This window comes from Bos javanicus, chromosome 16, assembly GCF_032452875.1.
Source record: "Bos javanicus breed banteng chromosome 16, ARS-OSU_banteng_1.0, whole genome shotgun sequence".
Taxonomy (NCBI): domain Eukaryota; kingdom Metazoa; phylum Chordata; class Mammalia; order Artiodactyla; family Bovidae; genus Bos; species Bos javanicus.
Genome location: NC_083883.1, coordinates 58048153 through 58070805, shown reverse-complemented (window position 1 = coordinate 58070805; position 22653 = coordinate 58048153). Strand labels below are relative to the sequence as shown.

The window sequence follows — 22653 nt, the reverse complement described above, 5'->3', positions numbered from 1 at the left end:
ATGACTATGTCTATGACTAAAGTCTATCACTTTATTTCTATATAAATATCACTTTATTTCTTTCTATCTGTTGTGGCCAGGTCTTTTGTTACCATCTGAGCTATGAGGGGAGCCCCTGGTCTTTGTTAATCTCTCACTGATCTTTGTTAATCTCTCACTGGTGACATTTAATAACATATTAACAATATAGTATTATGTTCATTTAACTGGCTTTTTAAAATTGAATGCCTCTGATGCACTGGGCACTGTTTTAAGTGTTGAATGTAGCTGGAAAGTCCCTCCCTTTATGGAACTTCCCTTTGGGTGTGTGTCTGTGTGTGTGTGGAGGTTGAGGGAGATGCTAAATAAGAAAAACTAAAATATAATATTTGTACATGACATATAAGTAGTATCCTAGGAAGGAAGTTAGACGTATTAGAAAGCTGACACATGAATGAAGTGAAGAGAAGAGATAATAAAAAGTCATGGGGTAGTTTTGAGTAGGGTCTATTTTAGATTATAAAATACTTACGGGGTTCACATGTAGAGGACAGAGACTAGACTTTCTGTCTCTCCCAATCCCCTGCAATTGGAAGCTAAGAGGAATGTTAGGAATATTGCAAGAATCCGTAAAGAGGAAATGGTGGACTTTTTATTGGATTTTATAGGATTTTATTGGTGGAAGAGAAGAGAAGTGGTTGTATTATAAAGTGGCCAGTCCCATGAGAGATGTAGGAATTCATGATGTCTGTGAAAACTTTGTTGAATTACTAAAATCGTATGGAACACTATTGTCAGATGATGTGGTCAGTTAGACTGGTTCACAGTTGAAGATGGAAAAACAGGCAAACATGATTTTCTTCAAAAGAGTGTTTTGATTTTTTCTTAAAATACATTCTTTATCACAAGATTTGAGAGAGACACTTGGGAAAACGATGGTAGCTTTGAATATTCTTGGGAAATGACCCTTAAGATGTGGAATTAAACATGGGAAGAATGTTATGCTATCAATATTGAAGTTTGTTTTATTTTTAAGAAATAGTATACAGTTGAAATATAATCCCCCCCAATAATTATTATCATCATTATATAAATGCCAGATTTTGTTCTTATTCCTCATTGTAATGTTTTGGTCTCTTTTTAAGAGGTTTACTTTAAAAAAGAGTTTTTGTGGATTCATTCATTTTTTGTGGATTCAGGGTAAATCCCTTACATTGATTTTGGGTTTATTGTGAGGGTTATGTATTTAATGTAAAGAGAAATAGAAGACATATAAGTATTGATGTTACACCTCCCTCCCCAGGAATTTGTCTTCTGTATACCTTAATTGTCATATCCTGTCTATTCTCTTCCAGCTGCCTTGTTTAGACCCCAGGTATCTCACAGAGTCATGCAATAGTCTTTTAACTGTACTCCTACAGTGTATTGTGAGGAATCGCATCATGTTACTTTCCTTAAAATCATTCAGTGACTTTCCATTGTATTTAAATTGGCTTAGATCGCTTTTGTATGGCCTTCCATAATCCCCTTTACCTTGCCTACTATTTTTGTGCTTTAGAATTGAATTTAACTCCCCAAATGGGCTATTAGGGTAACTTTACTTATATATTATTTTTTTGCTGAGAAACTCCTCTGTTCCTCTCTTAAGTAGCTCCTCATCCTCTAGCCATCCCAAACAATCCAGCCAAGGATGAGCTTTATTCTTTTTTGATACACCAGTTCCCTTAGAAAATGAAGTGGAGAAAGGAAGTTCAAGGTAGAATTAACTACCAGTTTTTAAAAACATTTTCTATTTACTTTGTTCCTGTTCTGCACTGTGTGTGCTAGTTTGGGTAGATTTCCCGTGCTGTACTATAATCCTGTTAACACTGGGATTTTCTTACACTCCCACATTTTTATATGAGCATTTATACATAATAGAACTTAAAATAGGTTTTTGAGTAAGTGTATGTGTCACCTAGAATGTAGTTTAATTTTCATAGCTTGTGAAAACTTGATTGAAGCATGACCTTTAGTATACTTAATAAGTAAACTAATTAATCTTTAAAAAAAAAAACTCAGGCTTCATTGGGGTGAGTGAAGTTGGAGGTGAGTATGTGATTATTTCCTTAATAAAATCAGTTTAAATTTAGTAAAACTTTTAAGCCTTCATTCATTGCAAATTTTTCTTATTAGAATTAGTTCAAACCTGAAGATTGCTGCTTTTAGGGCATTTTTAGTTCTTTAGATTCTGAGGAAAGAAGTCTTCACAATTCAGAGGATAAACTATAGCTTATACTTCTTTGTTACGTGGCTCTTTGTATTAAATTATGAGTAAATTAGAGAGTGATAGGCAAGCACAGTCCTGTTTAGCTTTTGCCAAATGACATTTTTTTTTAATCCGAGAGTATGAAATATTTTAGTCAAATCTTCTTAACAATGACAGTGATAATTTGGTTTAGATTAAAATATTCTTAGACTGAAAAAACCTAAAGTCTAAAGTTTAGATTTTAGTCTTCTTCAAAGCCATTTATTGCCAGTGGTTTTGCTTGTAATTTTTAAAATGCATCTCATTGACGTGATTTCTGTCTTAGAAATAATTGTCTCATAATTGCTTCATTCTTTGTCTTTAATCAAGCAAGTATTTCAGAACTGTTGTTTATTATTCGCTAACCTCTGGTTTTAGAACTCCAAAGAACCTGGTTTAAAGATAATGTATTAGTTGAAGCTTCTCTGTTTGCTTGGAGGTGAATATATGCTTTAATATGATCCAGATAGTTACTAGAGTTAAATTTGCAGGATAACTCTTGATTTCTTGTGGTAAAATAGTAAATAAATACAAAACAAATAGTAAATAAGATTTATCTAGAATCTCTGATCTTTCAAATGCTTTTGCCAGTAATAGACTTGCTATTGATCATATTTAATTCATTTTTTAAAGACACATTCGTAAGTTTAAATTGTGAATTGCTTATTTAAGTTTTCTGTAGTATAGAACAGAATAAAATTTATAGGTAAGACTTTTATATAAGACACTTTTGTTTTTATTTAACTACTTTAATTAGATATTTTTAAGACTTAAACTTTCATTTGTCTGTCATTTTTGACAAAGGTCCAGATAAATCAAAATGAAGGGAAAAGCCAGGGGTCACTTTAGAGATGCTAGAATTATTGAACTATTATTAAGAATATTCTTATATGTGTGTATATATATATATAGATGGATAGATACACACACACAGACATACACTAGTGGGTCAGTACCTTATGAATTTGTAAATTTCATAATTTGATTGAATAAACTGATAAAGTTCAAGGAATTTGGTATTATGTAATGGCTCCTGGACCAGGATAAGAAATTACTCTTTAACTCACACAGAACTCTATGTAGTTTTGCTTACCCCAGTGACACCCTGCCTTCTCCAGGGTCGTTAAAAAAAAAATGTGTGTGTGGTGGGGAAAGGGTGGATGGTGGTTATAATGGCACTTTGGTGTAATGAATGAAAATGATCTCATCTTCTGTATTACTGCATATTGGGTCTTTGACTGGATGATGACCCACAACCAGAGTAGTATCAATGGTATTATTATTCACATAATAATGCTTACATTTTTGGTACTTTTTTGCAATTATTATTGGTTCAACTGTTTTTATTTTACTTGGGGTGGTAACTTTTTAAAATTTTATTTACTTTAATTTTTATTTATTTATTTTGGCTGTGCCACAGAGCTTGTGAGATATAAATAGTTCCCCAGATAGGTTCGAATCTGGGCCCTTGGCAGTGAACGCATGGATTCCTAACCACTAAACTGCCAGGGAATTCCCCAAGAAAACTTTTTATTAAAATGTAGGAGTTAAAATGTTTTTATGGTCAAGTCTAACTCAGTGCCTTACAGATTGGTCGTTAATTTATTATATATTTTAAACAACTCTTCTACATAAAGCTAGAAGTTTCTTTTGTTTTAATTTTTTGTATTTCTTCTTATTTTTCCTTTTTTTCTTAAAAAAATTTTCTTTTTTTTTTTTCTTTTACGAACCCTTGTGTTGAAGGCTGACTTTGAGCAGATCACAGCTAGGGAGCTGCTGTACTATATACGAAAGCCTGACCGAAGCAGGTCGTCTGTGGGTGGTTTAGCACCAGGTTCCCCATGAACATGTGGCGTGTGACAAGTGAGGGGGCAGCAGCATTTCCAGCTGCATCTAAAGAGTTTTTAACGTAACATTTCCGTTTATCCAGGAGGAGAATTCTACAATATAGAAAATTCTCCATACACAGCCTGACACTATTTTCCATATCTCCAAGGTTAGATGGTTATGAACAGATCTTAAGAAATCTCTGCTATACTTGGCATTTATTGTTGTAATCACCAGTGATTCACATGATGTACTCTGCATATAAGTTAAATAAGCAGGGTGACAAGGTACAGCCTTGATGTACTCCTTTCCTGATTTGGAACCAGTCTGTTCCATATCTAGTTCTGATTGTTCTGTCTTGATCTGCATACAGATTTTGCAGGTAAGGTGGTCTGGTATTCCCATCTCTTTCAAGAATTTTCCACAGTTTGTTGTGATTCACACAGTCAAAGGCTGTGGTGTTGTCAATAAAGCAGAAGTAGATGTTTCTCTGGAACTCTCTTGCTCTTTCTATGATCCAACACATGTTGGCAATTTGTTCCTCTCTAGTTCCTCTGCCTTTTCTAAATCCAGCTTGAACATATGAAAGTTCATGGTTCACGTACTGTTGAAGACTGGCTTGGAGGATTTTGAGCATTCCTTTGCTAGCATGTGAGATGAGTGCAATTGTGTGGTAGTTTCAACATTCTTAGGAATTGCCTTTCTTTAGGATTGGAATGAAACTGACCTTTTCCAGTCCTGTGGCCACTGCTGAGTTTTCCAAATTTGCTGGCATTGAGTGCAGCACTTTCACTGCATCATCTTTTAGGATTGGAAATAGCTCAACTGTAATTCCATCACCTCCACTAGCTTTGTCTGTAGTGATGCTTCCTAAGGACCATTAGTAGAGTAGGTATGTCAGGACTTTTAAAAAAAATCTTTGGCTTCTTGTTATAAACTAATTGCCACTGCTTAGTGAAGATACTAGCAGTTCTTTCTAATTCTGAAAGCTGAGGTGTGAATAGGACAGATTTCCATGTGCTTGAGTATCAACCAAGACTCCTGTTTGACATGTAGTTTTTTGAACCATGCCCTTGAAATCTGATCATTAGGTCTGAGGTGAGTTCCAGAATTTCAAATGCTAGCCTGGAGGATTATACTTTAAAAGGTATGGTTAGTGGGCAGTGAATATCTCTGTATTACTGATATGTTTTAAAAATCTCTAAGTAAGATATGCTTATTTTCTTTTTCATAAAAGAAATCTCTGTTGTCCAACACTGAATTTTTTTCTTCTTTTAATTTTTTTAAATTATCTTAAGCTTATTTCATCCTTGAGAAAGAGTAAAGATTTCTGTTTATTTTAGTGTCTACTTTGTTAGGTTACACATCTTTCTATAATGTCTCAAAAATGCCTCAAGTTATGTTCCTGGCTTGAGCAAACCAGAAAAGTTAAAAAGTTGGAAGCAAATTGTTCTGTTGGCATTCCTGATTTTACTCTGATTAGAGCCTCTTGCTGATGGCCTTTTGCCCTTTCAGGTTAGAGTCATATAGGGAACTTTCCACCCCTTTGCTTATTATGGGTTTTCCTTGATTCTGGAAGGTCACGGATGGGAGAGGCTGGGAAGACCAAAGTATACATTGTAACAGTGTCTTAGATGGAAGTATCACTGGAAGCAAGGAGAGAATCTCATGTGCTGTCCCCATGTTCTGTTTGTGCATCACCTGTCTCTCCCGCCCCCAAGTTCCAGTGTATTTCCCATTCTCCAGATCCTCCACCCGGGAATCTTTTGTTGCTGTTTCTGGAACGCTTCCTCTACTTTCTTTGCTTTTAAAACTTTTTTCTGAGATTATTTCAGAGAACTGGGTTTTTGTAACATTAAGATTTGTGGTAACTATATCATCTGATAATTACAAATCTCTCCCCTATGAATTACAACTAAATTGTAATCTATTCCCACTCTTTGATAAGTGGTAATAGAATATAAAGAAATCAAATGCAGCACTTAGCCTAACGAACTGGGACTTCTGCTAGTTTCATTGGAGGCAGATCGGTCTTGTCAGTCTTTTTCTTTTGAGCTTATTATACTGTTTTTGAAAAATTTCCAAAGAAGTTATTTACTTTCAAAGGCAGTAATGCAGTAGATTCATACCTATTCCATCTTTCAGAAATTTCCCTTCACATTTGCTTTTTACATCCGCAGCAATAAGTTTCTCTCTGAGAAAGCTCTTGTAAGGAAAACTTTAAAGTGAATTTCCCCTTTGCTTTTCTTTTTAAACTTTAGCGATATTGTGGAATTACAGACCTTTTAAAAGGCAACATAATATTAGATTCATGCAGTCCTCCTATGCACTGTATAACTACAACTCTTTCTAACCATCTACAATTAAAAGGGAACAGAGGGTGTTGGGAAAAGTTTTTCCTGTATATCTGAAATACTCTGATAACTTCTGTTCTTTGAAGAGTAAATTGAATCTCTGTTCCCTAAAGATTATAGATGTGCATTCTGGAGCCCAGTGTTTTTTTATTATCGAACTACCTTTGTGTTCCTCAAGTAAATCCAAAGCTTGTATGAGTTTTGGGGAGCCCTTTGAAGTCAGATGTCTTTCAGTATATAATATTGTGTCTGTGCCCGTATACCTTCACCAGTTTTAGAAAGGTAACACAGTATGTATGCCATATATCACATATACTGATGGAGGAGGAATAGGCAGTTCCTTAAGCAAATTAAAATTTCCCCATTGAAACATACATGTTAACAGTGAGGTAAATGGTATGAAATGTAGTCTGATCAGGTTTTCACTTCAAAAAAGTAATACAAAGTATTTTATTTTCATAGTTCTGGGTTTTAGGAATTGAAGTTTTATGTAATCTTTTTAAGCCCAATATTTTAAAAAATCCAGACTATATATTGCTGAAAAGGCCATTGTAATCACCAGTGTTTGTTTATATAAAATCTGTTGTAAAATACCTTGTTGAAATTCTTATAAATGCCATGAATGAGTAGTAGTAGTACTGCCTATTCTAATAATCCAAGACACTGTAGAAGAAAATATCTCATGTTAATTTTCAGTTGAATTTGCAGCAAAATCAGGAAATTATTTCTGCCCTAGAGGAGACTTGTACTTGCAAAAGTTGTAACTGTCAGAGTAGTAGAGCATATGTGTATTAGGTACTGTTTTATAATTTTATGTATTATCTCATACAGCCCTCAGAATAGATGCCATATATCCTTTTCCTTTGACAAATGAGGAAATTGAATCATAGAGATGAAGCATTTGTGCTGCATCACACAGTTACAGTAGCGTAATCAGTATTCTAAAGCGGGCATCCTTACTCTAGAGCCTATAAAGCCTTGGGAGGTAAAAGAGTTTTAGAGATTATCGAGTTGATAATAAAGGTCAAAAAAGAAAATCAGTAGAAACTTACAGTTCAAAAATGACAGGGTAGTGAGTTTGCAAGAAGAGAAAACATGTTACTTTGGCAGTCTTTGGTGAGGATTCTGTAATTATACTGCCTGGGTTCAAATTTCAGCTCCACACCTTATTAGCAGTTTGACCTTAGGCAAGTTTATTGTTAACTTCTGTACACTGCAGTTTTCTCATTAGTAAAATAAGGATAATAATACCTATCTTGACTAATACAATGTAATAGTACATTTAAAGAAATGAGAGATAACACCTGACACATACTAAGCACTCAGTAGATGGTGGCACTCAGTAGATTAGTCATGTTGATTTTCTGTGATTTGTCTGAATAGTTGTATCAAATGTAGGAGTATGTGAAATTAGAAAGGAAAACTCAAAAATGAAGAGCGATTTCTAGTATCTCCTAAGGTGCCTGAAAAATTAGGGCCATGAAAATTTGGGTTGTTAGTAAATGGGATTTACCCTTAATTTGAAATTCAGTGCATCTGTGTTAAATAACTGACAGAAGACCATTATTTTGAAGAAAGCAAGTTATTTAGCTTTTGATCTGTTTATAATACTAGGGATTACTGCGTTGGTAGGAAGGAAATAAAATAGTAACAGACTTTGCTATTGAAAAACATTAAAAACATATTCTGTTTTAATTAATCATTATTAAAATAAGTCAGATTATGTTCATGTTACATGTTGGTCAGTATGTGTTTGTTTTGAGAAAACAGATTCAATAATTTTACCAGGAAAACTATACTGGAAAAGGAACAGGGTTTGGCTGTAGGCCCATATTGTTTACTAAATGTAGAGTTTATTTTCTTCTGTCTTAAGTTTATACTAATGAAAAAACAAATTAGTGACAGCACTTAGTCTAATTTCATACGTGTGTGCAGCTTTTTTTGTTTTTTTATTCATTCAATTTACTAATTTAAACATTTAGTTTATTTTCTTTATGTTCACCCTTAAATGATCTTAATATACTTTATTTTGCTTACATATTAAAATTCTCTATAATTTAATTAGTTGATTTTGTACCTACTGGTAATTTAAATGTGAATCCTCCTTTTTCAAAAAAAGCTGTCTAAAACTAGTTACTTAGTATTTTTGCCAAGGGTGAATCACTGTTTTCTCTTAGCTTCCTATTTATTATATGTGTATCTTACATGTGAAATTGACTTAACAGTCTATTATTTTTTATTATTTAGATTTTTAAAAATTTCTTTTTTAAATTGAAGGACAATTGATTTGCAATGCTGTGTTAATTTCAGGTGTACAGCACAGTGATTCAGTTTCTATATACACACACACATATATACACATCATCCATACATATACATATATACAGAAATACATACATAAATGCATATACATATGCTCTTTTCCAGATTCTTTTTCCTTACAGGTTATTACAAAATACAGAGTATAGTTCCCTGTACTTATATAGTAGGTCCTTGTTGCTTATCTGTTTTATATATATAGTGTGTATATGTTAATTCCCAAACTTGTAGTTTATCCCTCTGCCCCATTTCCCCTTTGGCACCATAAATTTGTTTTCTATGTCTGTGAGCCTGTTTCTGTTTTGTGTATAAGTTCATTTGTAACAGTATATCTTTTAATTACAAAGTATATCCTTGTTTTTAGAAGCAAACAATTTTAAGTGAGAGTAGTTTTGTGACATCTGCTTGCATAACTGAATTTCCTTTGTAACTTGAATTAACAGCAGTTTAGTTTTCATATGTTTTTAGCTGAGCTCCTCCTTGTCATCAGCAAGAACATTAAATTTTTTTTTTATCATCTTATTTTCCTCATCATGAGTATTATTTCTAACCTGGTTTTAGTTTAGTTCAGTTCAGTCCTCAGCTGTGTCCAACTCTTAGTGACCCCACACACTGCAGCATGCCAGGCTTTGCTGTCTATCACCAGCATCCAGAGCTTGCTCAAATTCATGTCCATTGAATTGGTGATGCCATCCAACCATCTCATCCTCCGTCGTCCCCTTTTCCTCCTGACGTTAGTCTTTCCCAGCATCAAGGTCTTTTCCAGTGAGTCATTTCTTTGCATCAGGTGGTCAAAGTATTGGAGCTTCAGCTTCAGCATCAGTCCTTCTTATGAATATTCAGAACTGATTTCTTTTAGGATTGACTGGTTTGATCTCCTTGCAATCCAAGGGACTCTCAAGAGTCTTCTCCAACACCATAGTTCAAAAGCATCAGTTCATCAGCATTCAGCTTTCTTTATGGCCCAACTCTCACATCCATGCAAGACTACTGAAAAAACTGTAACTGACTTTATGGACATTTGTTGGCAAAGTAATGTCTCTGCTTTTTAATATGCTGTCTAGGTTTGTCATAGCTTTTCTTCCAAGGGGCAAGCATCTTTTAATTTCATGGCTGCAGTCACCATCTGCAGTGAGTTTGGAGATCAAGAAAATAAAATCTGTCACTGTTTCCATTGTTTCCCCATCTATTTGCCATGAAGTGATGGACCGGATGCCATGATCTTTGTTTTTTGAATGTTGTGTTTTAAGCCAGGTTTTTCACTCTCCTCTTTCACTTCATCAAGAGGCTCTTTAGTTCTTTGCTTTCTGCTGTAAGGGTGGTGTCATCTGCATGTCTGAGGTTATTGATATTTCTCCTGGCAATCTTGATTCCAGCTTGTGCTTCATCCAGCCCAGCGTTTCTCATGATGTACTCTGCATATAAATTAAATAAGCAAGGTGACATTATACAGCCTTGACATACTACTTTCTCAATTTGGAACCAGTCTGTTGTTCCATTTCTGGTTCTAACTGTTGCTTCTATCTAAATAAATCCTTCTCAGGATTTAGATAAGGTGGTCTGGTATTCCCATCTCTTTAAGAATTTTCCACAGTTTGTCATGATCCTCACAGTCAAAGGCTTTAGTGTAGTCAATAAAGCAGAAGTAGATGTTTTTCTGGAATTCTCTTGCTTTTTCTGTGTTCCAGTGGATGGTGGCAAATTGATCTCTGATTTCTCTACCTTTTCTAAATCCAGCTTGAACATCTGGAAGTTCTTGATTCAGGTACTATTGTAGCCTAGCTTCGAGAATTTTGAGCATTACTTTGCTAGCGTGTGTTCAGTTCAGTTCAGCGCTCAGTCGTGTCTGACTCTTTGCAACCCCATGAACCACAGCACGCCAGGCCTCCCTGTCCATTACCAACTCCTGGAGTTCCCTCAAACCCATGTCTATCGAGTCGGTGATGCCACCCAGCCATCTCATCCTCTGTCGTCCCCTTCTCCTCCGCCCTCAATCTTTCCTAGCATCAGGGTCTTTTCAAATGAGTCAGCTCTTCACATCAGGTTGCCAAAGTATTGGAGTTTCAGCTTCAGCATCAGTTCTTCCAGTGAACACCCAGGACTGATCTCCTTTAGAATGGACTGGTTAGATCTCCTTGCAGTCCAAGGGACTCTCAAGAGTCTTCTCCAACACCACAGTTCAAAAGCATCAGTTCTTCGGCACTCAGCTTTCTTTATAGTTCGACTCTCACATCCTTACATGACCATTGGAAAAACCATAGCCTTGACTAGACGGACCTTTGTTGGCAAAGTAACGTCTCTGCTTTTTAATATGCTGTTTAGGTTGGTCATAACTTTCCTTCCAAGGAGTAAACGTCTTTTAATTTCATGGCTGCAATCACCATCTGTCTTTTAAAATCATGGCTGCAGTGATTTTGGAGCCCAGAAAAGTAAAGTCAGCCACTGTTCCACTGTTTCCCATCTATTTGCCATGAAGTGATGGGACTGGATGCCATGATCTTAGTTTTCTTAATGTTGAGCTGTAAGCCAGCTTTTTCACTCTCCTCTTTCACTTTCATCAAGAGGCTCTTTAGTTCTTCACTTTCTGCCAAAAGGGTGGTGTCATCTGCACATCTGAGGTTATTGATATTTCTCCTGGCAATCTTGATTCCACCTTGTGCTTCTTCCAGCCCAGCGTTTCTCATGATGTACTCTGCATATAAGTTAAATAAGCAGGGTGACAATATACAGCCTGGATGTACTCCTTTTCCTATTTAGAAACACTCTGTTGTTCCATGTCCAGTTCTAACTATTGCTTCCTGACCTGCATACAGATTTCTCAAGAGGCAGGTCAGGTGGTCTGGTATTCCCATGTCTTGAAGAATGTTCGACAGTTTATTGTGATCCACACAGTCAAAGGCTTTGGCATAGTCAATAAAGCAGAAATAGATGCTTTTCTGGAACTCTCTTGCTTTTTCTATGATCCAGCGGATGTTGGCAATTTGATCTCTGGTTCCTCTACCTTTTCTAAAACGAGCTTCAACATCTGGACGTTCATGGTTCACGTATTGCTGAAGCCTGGCTTGGAGAATTTTAAGCATTACTTTACTAGCGTGTGAGATGAGTGCCATTGTGTGGTAGTTTGAGCATTCTTTGGCATTGCTTTTCTTTGGGATTAGAATGAAAACTGACCTTTTCCAGTCCTGTGGCCACTGCTGAGCTTTCCAAATTGTCTGGTATATTGAGTGCAGCACTTTCACAGCATCATCTTCCAGGATTTGAAATAGCTCAACTGGAATTCCATCACCTCCACTAGCTTTGTTCGTACTGATGCTTTCTAAGGCCCACTTGACTTCACATTCCATGATGTCTGGCTCTAGGTGAATGATCACACCATCGTGATTATCTTGGTCATGAAGATCTTTTTTATATAGTTCTTCCGTGTATTCTTGCCATCTCTTCTTAATATCTTCTGCTTCTGTTAGGTCCATACCATTTCTGTCCTTTATCGAGCCCATCTTTGCATGAAGTGTTCCCTTGGTATCTCTAATTTTCTTGAAGAGATATCTATTCTTTCCCATTCTGTTGTTTTCCTCTATTTCTTTGCATTGATCGCTGAGGAAGGCTTTCTTATCTCTCCTTTCTATTCTTTGGAACTCTGCATTCAAATGGAGTATCTTTTCTTTTCTGCTTTGCATTTGGGTTCTCTTCTTTTCACAGCTATTTGTAAGGCCTTCTCAGACAGCCGTTTTACTTTTTTGCATTTCTTTTCCATGGGGATGGTCTTGATCCCTTTCTCCTGTACAGTGTCAGGAACCTCCATCCATAGTTCATCAGGCACTCTATCTGTCAGATGTAGTCTCTTAAATCTATTTCTCACTTCCACTGTATAATCATAAGGGATTTGAAATCTTGTTGTTTTTATCACCATCTGTAGATTGTGGCTAACTCAGAGATAAGAAGTAGAAGAGCACCAAAATCAAGAGGAACCAGCCCGGTCAATGCTTTCTGATATTGTCGTCTAATCACTTTTACTTTATACACACGTATACACAGACACATTTAAAAAGCAAAATTAAAGGGATTTATTTCTTCAGATTGCTTCTGTTGCAGTTGTGTATGCATTAATAAATTTTTCTTAGTGAATAAAGTTAAGATCTAATATAAATTAATATAAATATAAATTAAATTTCAAATTCTGCAATGATTGTTACCAACTTTTCACTTAAAACCTGTAATTTCAATGCTTTCTGATCAGTACTATTTTTTTTTTTCACTTTACTTATTTATTTTTGGCTGTGTTAGGTCTTCATTGCTCTGTGGGCTTTCCTCCACTTGCAGCGAGTGGGGGCTCCTCTCTAGTTGTGGTGCGTGGCCTTCTCATTGCATGGCTTTTCTTGTTGCGGAGCACGGGCTCTAGGGCACATGGATTTCAATAGCTGTGGCACATGGGCTCAGTCGTTGTGGTTCCTGGGCTCTAGAGCACAGGCTCAGTAGCTGTGGCACATGGACCTAGTTACTTCTTTCCTCCTGGATCAGGGATTGAACCCATGTCTTCTGCATTTGCAGGCAGATTCTTTATCTCTGAGACACCAGGGAAACCCTGATCAGTACTAGTTTTAGACATGTATTTGAAATGTAGTGTTATTTCACTATGTACATTAAGATATCAGTATCATGTTCCAGCTTGCAATCAAAGAAGTCTGAATTACATTCCCATAAAATGAAAAAGTTCTGTTCTATCAACCTCTAAATGTGAAGCTTTATAATTTCGTTAATGTTTATACAAATAGGGGATTGGGTTTCATTAGTGGAAGGAGCACAGATTTTAAATACCTGGCATCTCCTCATTTTTAGCCGTATTAGTCCCTGTGTAGAGTATTCTGAAAATAGCATGTGATCTTGTCATATCAGTTCATGACCCTGTTCAAGGAAAGTAGGCATTGGTTATATTTCATCAGAAGAAATTAATTACCAGATCCTGTTAATTCTTTAATTTATGGTGCAGCTGCTTTGAGGGTCTTATGTGAGTCTTACAGGAATGGTTAAGAACACAACAAATTAGTGTCTATTATTATGTGTTGGAGTACTGTGAGAACAGTTCCTTCTGATTCATTAACTTTTTGAAAATTTAAGTTTGTATGTTATTGACAAATTTTATTAATAGAATAAAATTTATTGAATACCTACCATTTTTTGGCCTTGTACTGAGGAATATTAACTCAATAAATCTTACACCTCTCTCAAATATCTTGCTCACTTAATAGATGGAGAAGGTAGAGGCCAGATAATATCCATAGCTGCCCAGAGTCATTTAGCTGCTAACAGGTGAAATTCACACCCTCTCTGTACTCTTTAAGAGTACCTCTTATATTATAACCTTTGTGATTATTGGACTAAAGTGAATAATGATTTTGTGTATTTATGTAAAGAGATACACTGAAATTGGTGCTCTCAATTGCTTAAATTTCATTAAGGTGGACAAATACAGACATTTCTATAGTAGAAATAGGGAAGAATTTTAAAAAATGTAGTAGCTGTTGATCTATCATTGTTGATGTATATGTTAATACCATTTTCAGATGTTAGTAGTCTTCAGGCTAATTTATTTAAAGATGGGAGGGGGAGAAGAGTGAAGTGAAAAGATAGATATGGTAAGGTAGAACTCTTAGGAAGAAAAGGTAGTCTGTACTTAAAAAAGGTTTACTAAGATAAGTAGGAGAATGCACAGAAAATATAATCAAATAGAAACAACCGATAGAGAAAGCAAATAATGTTTGACTAGAGCAGAGGAAATTAGAATATAGATTTTGGGTTATAAAAGAAAGATTATTGGAATTCTACCATTTTTTGTTCCATTCCTTTGATAGTTTTCTTTCACATGAGATGATTATCATAGCATTTTAGAGCTTGAAGTGACTATAGATAGAGCTAGTTACTCCAGTCTTCTCGTTTTGCAGATAAGGAAACGGAGTGATTATAAGCTGTTTGTCCAAGGGCACATAGCTCTAGTGTCATGACACGATCTGTTCATCATAGCTTTTGATTGCATACTTGTGCTCTTTTTATAGTATTCTAAGTACTCTTTTCCTTAGAGTTCAAACAACTTAACTGAAAATGAAACAACTGTCTGAAAATGAAGTTGTAGCAAATACTTCAATTGTATATGCCTGTCTTGTGATTATTCCCTATTGACATGTTTTCAAGATGGGTATATTTAAGGTGGTGGGATGAAGGGGTAGATTGTTTATTTCCTAATTTTTTAATTTATGGAATATGTATTTGTTTGACTTATAAATTATTGACAAATATTGGATTTATATATGATATATTTTACATTTACTTTTTCTGTTGCTAAAGAGAATGTAAAAACTGAAATCACATTTTTTTTTCTTCATTTTGCAGTAGTATTATTGATTCCACAGAATACAGCCAACCTCCAGGTTTCAGTGGCAGTTCTCAGGTAAATGATGTATCTAACGATCTGTTCTAGTGGTGCCATAAATCTAATCACCTGAGTTATAAAATCACAGATGAGTCCTATCCTAGAGACAGCTGTTTGGTGTGCTGTAGCATTGATTAGTGCTTGAATAGCTCTGGTGAATAATCAATCAGCTGTATATCTGCTCATTACTGATTGAGTCAAAAAAATTTTTTTAGCATGCTAGTAACATTAGGCCTTGAGAGGAAGGAAATACTGTAAGAGCAAATTATGAGTAATCAGGACATTGTTTCTCTCGGAGATAAAGTTATAATTTATTGATGAATTGCCTGTTATTATGTTGAAACATGAAGCTTTTTTCTGGGAGGTAAACTATAGGCTTTATTAAAATCGACTCTGGCCTCTCCTTTTCTTTAATTAATTGTATGATTATTTTGATTTTTACTCTCTTCATCTAGGACTTGGGGATGCTGGTATTTGTCAAGTCTAATTTTGAGGCCAGACTGTGTTTTTTTTTAATTTTCACTTTGAAATAACTTCAGACTTAGAGAAAAGTTATGAGAATGTTAAAAATAATTCCTTTACATTCTGTATGCAGGTAATCTAGGTGTTCACATTTGATCATATTTGCTTTATCATTCTCATTCTCTCTTTTACATATATGCACATAAAATTTTTCCTTTGGATTGTTTAAGAAGGTACAGACATAATGTTCCTTTATGTACTTCAATTTGTGTTTCCTTAAAAACAAAAATATTGTCCTGTGTAATCACAAGATAATTTTAAAATTCAATAAGTTAACGTTGGTATGCTTTATATAATTTCTATATCTTATTCAGATTTTACAAATTGTTCTTACAATTATCCTTTACCTCCTTTTTTTCATAACAGGAAATAATAAGGCATTTAAGTAAGGCATGTCTTTTTGTATATTCATTTATGTGATAGTGCAGTTATTTTTATCAAAGTGGAAAGAAAATCTTTCATATCATACAGCTTTTATTTGTGTTTTTCTTTTCCAACTGCTTAGATGACTGCCTCTATGACTGTTATGATTAGATTGCATAACGCCTCTACATATCCCGTGTTATCTTCATTTGCGTGCTTAGATTTGGCAAGTTCATAGATTTGTTTGTATCTCTTCCTGAAGAGCCACAAATGCACTAGATCTAGGTGTTTTTGTCAGATGTAATGAGATATATCAGGAGAAAATTTTTTTTTAAGTTTTATTTATTTTATTTTTTGACTGTGGTGGATCTTTGTTGCTGCATACAGGCTTTCTCTAGTCGTGATGAGCAGGGGCTACTCTTCATTGTGGTGTATGGGCTTCTCATTCTCTCTCTCTTATTTTAATATTTATTTATTTGGCTGTGTCGGGTCTTCTTTGTGTCATGTGGAGTCTTCTGTTGTGGTGCACGGATTTTCTAGTTGCAGTACACAGACTTAGTTGCCAACTGGCCTGTGGGTTCTTAGTTCCCCGACCAGGGAGCAAACTCCTGTCTCCTGTGGTGCACAGATTTCTCTAGTTGCAGTGCATGGACTTAGTTGCCCTGTGGCCTATGGGCTCTTAGTTCCCCAACCAAGGATGGAACCCATGTCCCCTGCATTGCAAGAATTCTTAATCACCGGACCACCAGGGAAGTCCCTCAGGAGAAATTTTTAAGAATTGAATGGAAACATCTTTAAGAACTTGAAGAGGGAAAGCAGAATCTGGAAATAGGCTTGGCACTCATAGCTGGGCCTTGGTGTTCTCCTTTCAAATGTAATCTCACAGAACATCCGCATCGGACACAGTCACTCTGGGCCTAGGAAGAAATGAAACAAAAATCAAGATCAGTTCATAAACTTAACTGAGCACATTTGAAAAAGTCACTATGCCAAATACGTAAAATACCAAACACACCCGTGTCCTGACTAATGCACGCAGTTGCTGCATCTCTACTAGTTACGGCTTTAATCTCACTGTAGTTTTCTGTTTGCCCAGGTACGATTCATTAAGATACCCCGTCACAGGATTTTCCCCCTTCTTGACAGTATCCAATCCAGAGCATAGCCTTACTTCCTTGAACCCTCCCCCAAATCACTTAACATGAGCCTGTATCCTATAAGTAGTACATAACATCTTCCTACCTTAACCCATAGTATGCTGTATTCTTCATTGCAATGAGCAGTAATAAAACTTGTTCAGCTACAGGTGTATTCCTATTGGTCTTTGGTTGCAGGGCTTTCACAAATTCTACATAGAGGAACAAGGAAAGCCTTTTTCCTATTGTCATTTATAGGACGTTGATTTGGAATTTCTAGCAAATTCCATGAGTTAGAAATTATAGAAACTGAACCTAGGTGGGAAAAAAAAAACATTCAGAATAGTGTTTTTGTCTGTGTGTGGGTTTTTTGTTTTTGTTTTTCATTTTTTAGTTTTTACTCTTTGCATGTAATAAAGGAGACTTAGTTTGAGATGGTACAATAAGCCTGTGGTCTCTCCAACCTCCACCCACTAGAAATCCCATTGACGTATAGCTGTCCTCGTACGGAAAACTTAAAAAGAATTTATAGATGATAAAAAGAATACTGAAGAAGTCTGCCTAACGTGAGTCACCATGTGCAGAGTAAAAGAGTGTTTTGGTGAAGTCGTCTGGGTCTCCCAGGAGACTCCAACCTTAGCATCTGCCGGAGGAGGGGGAAGTTGTTGAGGAAAACCTGCTAGGGCTTCTGGGACAGAACTAATATGACATATTGTGCAGAAGTCCTTACCCTTCGTTTCTAGGAATACTCTTTATAAAACACAGACTTAAAACAAATTGACATAAAAATAATTGAAAACAAAGGAGTAGATGAGGATAAGCCTGGCAAATGCAAGAATGGTAAGGAAGATGACAAAAACAACGGCAAAGTAAAGTACAGATCAAAATAGAACTCAAGGGAAAAATCATTAGAAGACAGATACATGTTTTCACATAATAAAACGTATAATCCCACAAGCTAGTAGTAATTTGTGTGACATAAATAAAGGATTGATATTTATATAAAGCAAAACTTTATTAGAAATTTTAAAAAATTGATTAAAACTTTAACATGGTAGGAGATTTTAAAGTATACTCATCCCTCAGTATCTATGAGGGATTGGTTCCAAGAGCTGTGGCAGATGCCAGGGTCCAAAGATGCGCAGGTTCCTTACATGAATTGTGGTATAATTGCATAAAACCTCTGCAGCACATCCTCCTGTATACTTTGTCATCTTTATGATTATTTATAATAACTAGTATAACATAAATGCTATGTAAAAAAATTTAAATACAATGTGAATACTATGTAAATAGTTGCCAGTGCAGCTGCAAATTCATTTTGCATTTTGGAATTTTCCAGAATTTCTTCCTTTGGTGGGGGTGGATATTTTCTGTGTTTGATTAAATTTGTATTTATAGAACCTGTGGATATGGAAGGCCTACTGTATAGTTCACTGCTGCTGCTAAGTCACTTTAGTCGTGTCCGACTCTGTGCGACCCCACAGACGGCAGCTCACCAGGCTCCCCCGTCCCTGGGATTCTCCAGGCAAGAACACTGGAGTGGGTTGCCATTTCCTTCTCCAGTGCATGAAAGTGAAAAGTGACAGTGAAGTCACTCAGTCGTGTCCAACTCTTAGCGACCCCATGGACTGCAGCCCGCCAGGCTCCTCCATCCATGGGATTTTCTAGGCCAAAGTACTGGAGTGGGGTGCCATTGCCTTCTCCGACTGTATAGCTCAAGAAATAATTAAAGTAGTAATATTGGTATTTAGGAACATTTATTTTCTACCTACTATGCATTGCATGTACATTGCTCAATGTGCTTTACAAGCATTAACTACTTTAATTCTTAGGACTTGAGATACGTACTATTATTATTATTTTCTATTTTACTAAGGAGGAAACTAGGGCAAAGAAGTTAAGGAGAAGTTAAGATATTCTAACCCAGGCATTATGGCTTCAGGACCTGTGCTTAACTTATAAAGCCAACAGTTTTGGCTTTTTTTCCCCAGTACTTTCTATTTACCAGACACTATGATGGGCTCGGGTTATTGAATAAAAACAAGGCAGACAAAAATTACTGCTATAACCCAGCTTTCAGTCTGCTGCTGCTAAGTCACTTCAGTCGTGTCCAACTCTGTGCAACCCCATAAACGGCAGCCCACCAGGCTCCACCGTCCCTGGGATTTTCCAGGCAAGAACACTGAAGTGGGTTGCCATTTCCTTCTCCCGTGCGTGAAAGTGAAAAATGAAAAGTGAAAGTGAAGTCGCTCAGTCGTGTCCAACTCTTAGGGACTCCATGGACCGCAGCCTACCAGGCTTCTCCGTCCATGGGATTTTCCAGGCAAGAGTACTGGAGTGGTTGCCATTGCCTTCTCCAGCTTTCAGTCTAGTTGGAGGTATACTAATAGTAATAAAGACAGATTATCTTTGGCAAAGAGGAGGTAAGGGAGCAAGCTATGTGAATATCTCTGGGTAGATCTAAGCTGAGTGAAAGAAAGTACATAAGCTGTGCGCTAGAAGCCTGCCTGACATAGCCCAGATATCTGTTATGACTGGAGAGGAATGAGCAAGGGGGAGAAAAATAGAAATGAGGTAAGAAATGTAAATAACAGAGGCCACTTAGTGTGTAACTTTCTTAGTCATTATAAAGACTCTGGATTTTTTTCCTTTGGTTGAATGAGCCAAACTTAGCTTAATGGGTACTTGCCTTACTTTATACTTTGTATCAAGGGATATACATATTATTAGTAATCTTGGAGCACTGAGAAAACTGGATTGATTCTAAAACAAGATAAATTACACCATCTACATTGTCAGAATCAGAACCTTGAGTAAACAGCTACTTTGACAATCTGGAAGAGAGTAACCAGACTCCTCTGAATACCTTTGTGTCAAAGAGTATACAAATGTTGCTACAAACAACTTAAAAAACTCCTGCGTTGAAAATGTTATATGTCAAAATTTGTGAAATTTTGGTCAGAAGTATCCTAAAAATTATATTAGTAAATGGATTCATTTTTAGATGAGAATAAAACAAAATGAACCAGGCATTGAACTCAAGAAACTGGGAAAAACTTAAGATGGTAAATGTAGAGAGATTAAAAAAGGAAGATTATATATAAGATGTTTCAATATATAATTGAAATTGACTGTTATAGTATTGAGTAGATTAAAAAACTTGGTGCTGGTACATACTAATAAAAATAGAACTCTTAATAAATTGAACAATTTGAATAGACCAGTAACCATAATTGGATGTGATTCCAATTAAAAAAAAACAAACCTCAAGAATATTTTTTAAGGGTTTGTAGAGAGTGTGACCAACTGACTTTAAATGGTTATTTGTAGAATGAATGCTTCAGAAGTATATTACAAGGGCATTTACCCAACAGGTTATTTTAATGTATTCTAAGACTGCTCTAACAAATGGGGCACAATAAAAATTTTAAATCTAACTGAAAGGTAATTAAGAGTTTACCCTATGGTGAAGGTGGTTATGCAGATCAGTGGTAAAAGGGAAGATTAAGTAAATGTCGCGATACCCAGGAAACCATTTGCTGGAAATTGGCTTTCTGTTTTATCTTTTACTGTAAGAGTTCAGATCAGCTAAATAATGATTTAGATAATGATAGAACTGTTGAAATTAAGAAAGAGACAGTATATAAGAAAGTACCACAAACAAAATTTTAAATCTGGGTATAAAATGGTAAATGGTTTAATTGCTTCAAAATAGGCAAATGGTTTAATTGCTTCAAAATAAATAAGGTTTTTTATACCGATTCCATGTTTTTGATGAAAGCACCAGCAGGCAAAAAGTAGATGAAGAACATGGGGAAAAAGATAAATCCAAATGGCCCACTCACATGTAAAATAATACTCTACTGTGTGATTTGGTAGTGACAAACATAGAAATTTCTTATAAGAAATGATTCAAAGTACTATCTAAAAGTTATATACCAATATTATTTATACAAGCAAAAATTCTGGAAAAATAAATATGCCCAGTCATAGTAGAACAGCTTCAGAGACTGGTATAGCTGTTGAGTATACTATTTTGCTACTCTTAAAAATAATGTTTATAGTTGAAATGGAATTGATAAAAAGTTAATATAATGTAGGTGAAGCCAGAAGTAATTATTTTATACCCCTGAATTTTTATAATTGCCTTTTTTGTCTTAGAGTCTTTATATAACAATGGCACCCCACTCCAGTACTCTTGCCTGGAAAATCCCATGGATGGAGGAGACTGGTAGGCTGCAGTCCATGAGGTCGCTGGGAGTCGGACACAACTGAGCGACTTCACTTTCCCTTTTCACTTTCATGCATTGGAGAAGGCAGTGGCAACCCACTCCAGTGTTCTTGCCTGGAGAATCCCAGGGACAGGGGAGCCTAGTGGGCTGCCATCTATGGGGTCGCACAGAGTCGGACACGACTGAAGTGACTTAGCAGCAGCAGCAGCAGTACAATTAGTAAAAAATCAGGAAGTTAATGTTAATATAATATCATTATCTGAGACAATGTATTTAAATTTCAGCGGGTTTGCCACTGATATTCTTTTATAACAAAAGGAAAATTTTCTTTGTCCAGAGTGAATCCAGAATCACTGGTTATATTTAGTTGTCATGTTTCTTTAATCTCCTCTAAATTGTTTTAGTTCCTCAGTTGTACATGAGGTTGACATTTTTGAAGTGTCAGTTATTAATTTTGTAGACCATTCCTCAGTATGATTTTGTCTGATATTTCGTTGTAACTGGATTCTGATTACCCATTTTTATCACAAATGCTACAGCCCCCAGTGTGGTATCCTTTGTTAGTCTGTCACATCTGGATATGGTGTATCTGCTCAATTTTGGTGATGTTACCTCTGATCATTTGATTAAGGTGGTGCCTGCCAGATTTGTTTGCTATAAATTTCTCATTTTTCTCCCGTATGAGCATTTATTAATGAATCTTACTTGAAATAATAATAAATTTTTTTGCCCAAATGATAATTTTTCATTTCTTTTCTACATTAATTTTTAAATTTTTTATTGAAGTTTAATTTACAGTGTTTTTGTTTCAAGTGTATAGCAAAATGATTCATATATATGTATATATATATTTGTATTACAGGTTATTTTGAATATTTTGAGCATAGTTCCTTGTGCTATACAGTATGTCCTTGTAGTTTGCCTTTTTTATGTACAGTAATGTGTATATGTTAGTCCCAAACTTTTAATTTATCCGCCCCCCCACATCTATGCTGTCCTCTTTGGTAACTGTAAGTTTGCTTTCTAGTCTGGGATCTGTTTCTCTTTTGTAAATATGTTCATTTGTGCCATTTTTTAAATTCCATATGTAAGTGATGTCATATGATATTTTTCTTTCTCTAATTTACTTAAAATAATCTCTTGATCCGTCCATGTTGCTTCAAATTGCATTATTTCATTTTTTTTAATGCCTGAGTAATAATTCCTC

At 35.6% G+C, this 22653-nt stretch overlaps 1 protein-coding gene across 5 annotated transcripts in view; it reads left to right on the top strand.

The window, feature by feature from the left end:
• Positions 1-22653, top strand: part of COP1 (COP1 E3 ubiquitin ligase) — a 224004-nt gene that overhangs the window by 76023 nt on the left and 125328 nt on the right. For 4 of the 5 annotated variants that reach the window (XM_061383278.1, XM_061383280.1, XM_061383277.1 and 1 more), the window contains one exon: positions 15151-15208. The exons of the other annotated variant lie outside the window; for it this stretch is intronic. In XM_061383278.1, coding sequence (XP_061239262.1) covers positions 15151-15208 — 58 coding nt within the window. The remainder of the gene's footprint in view (positions 1-15150; positions 15209-22653) is intronic. 5 annotated transcript variants of the gene reach the window in all.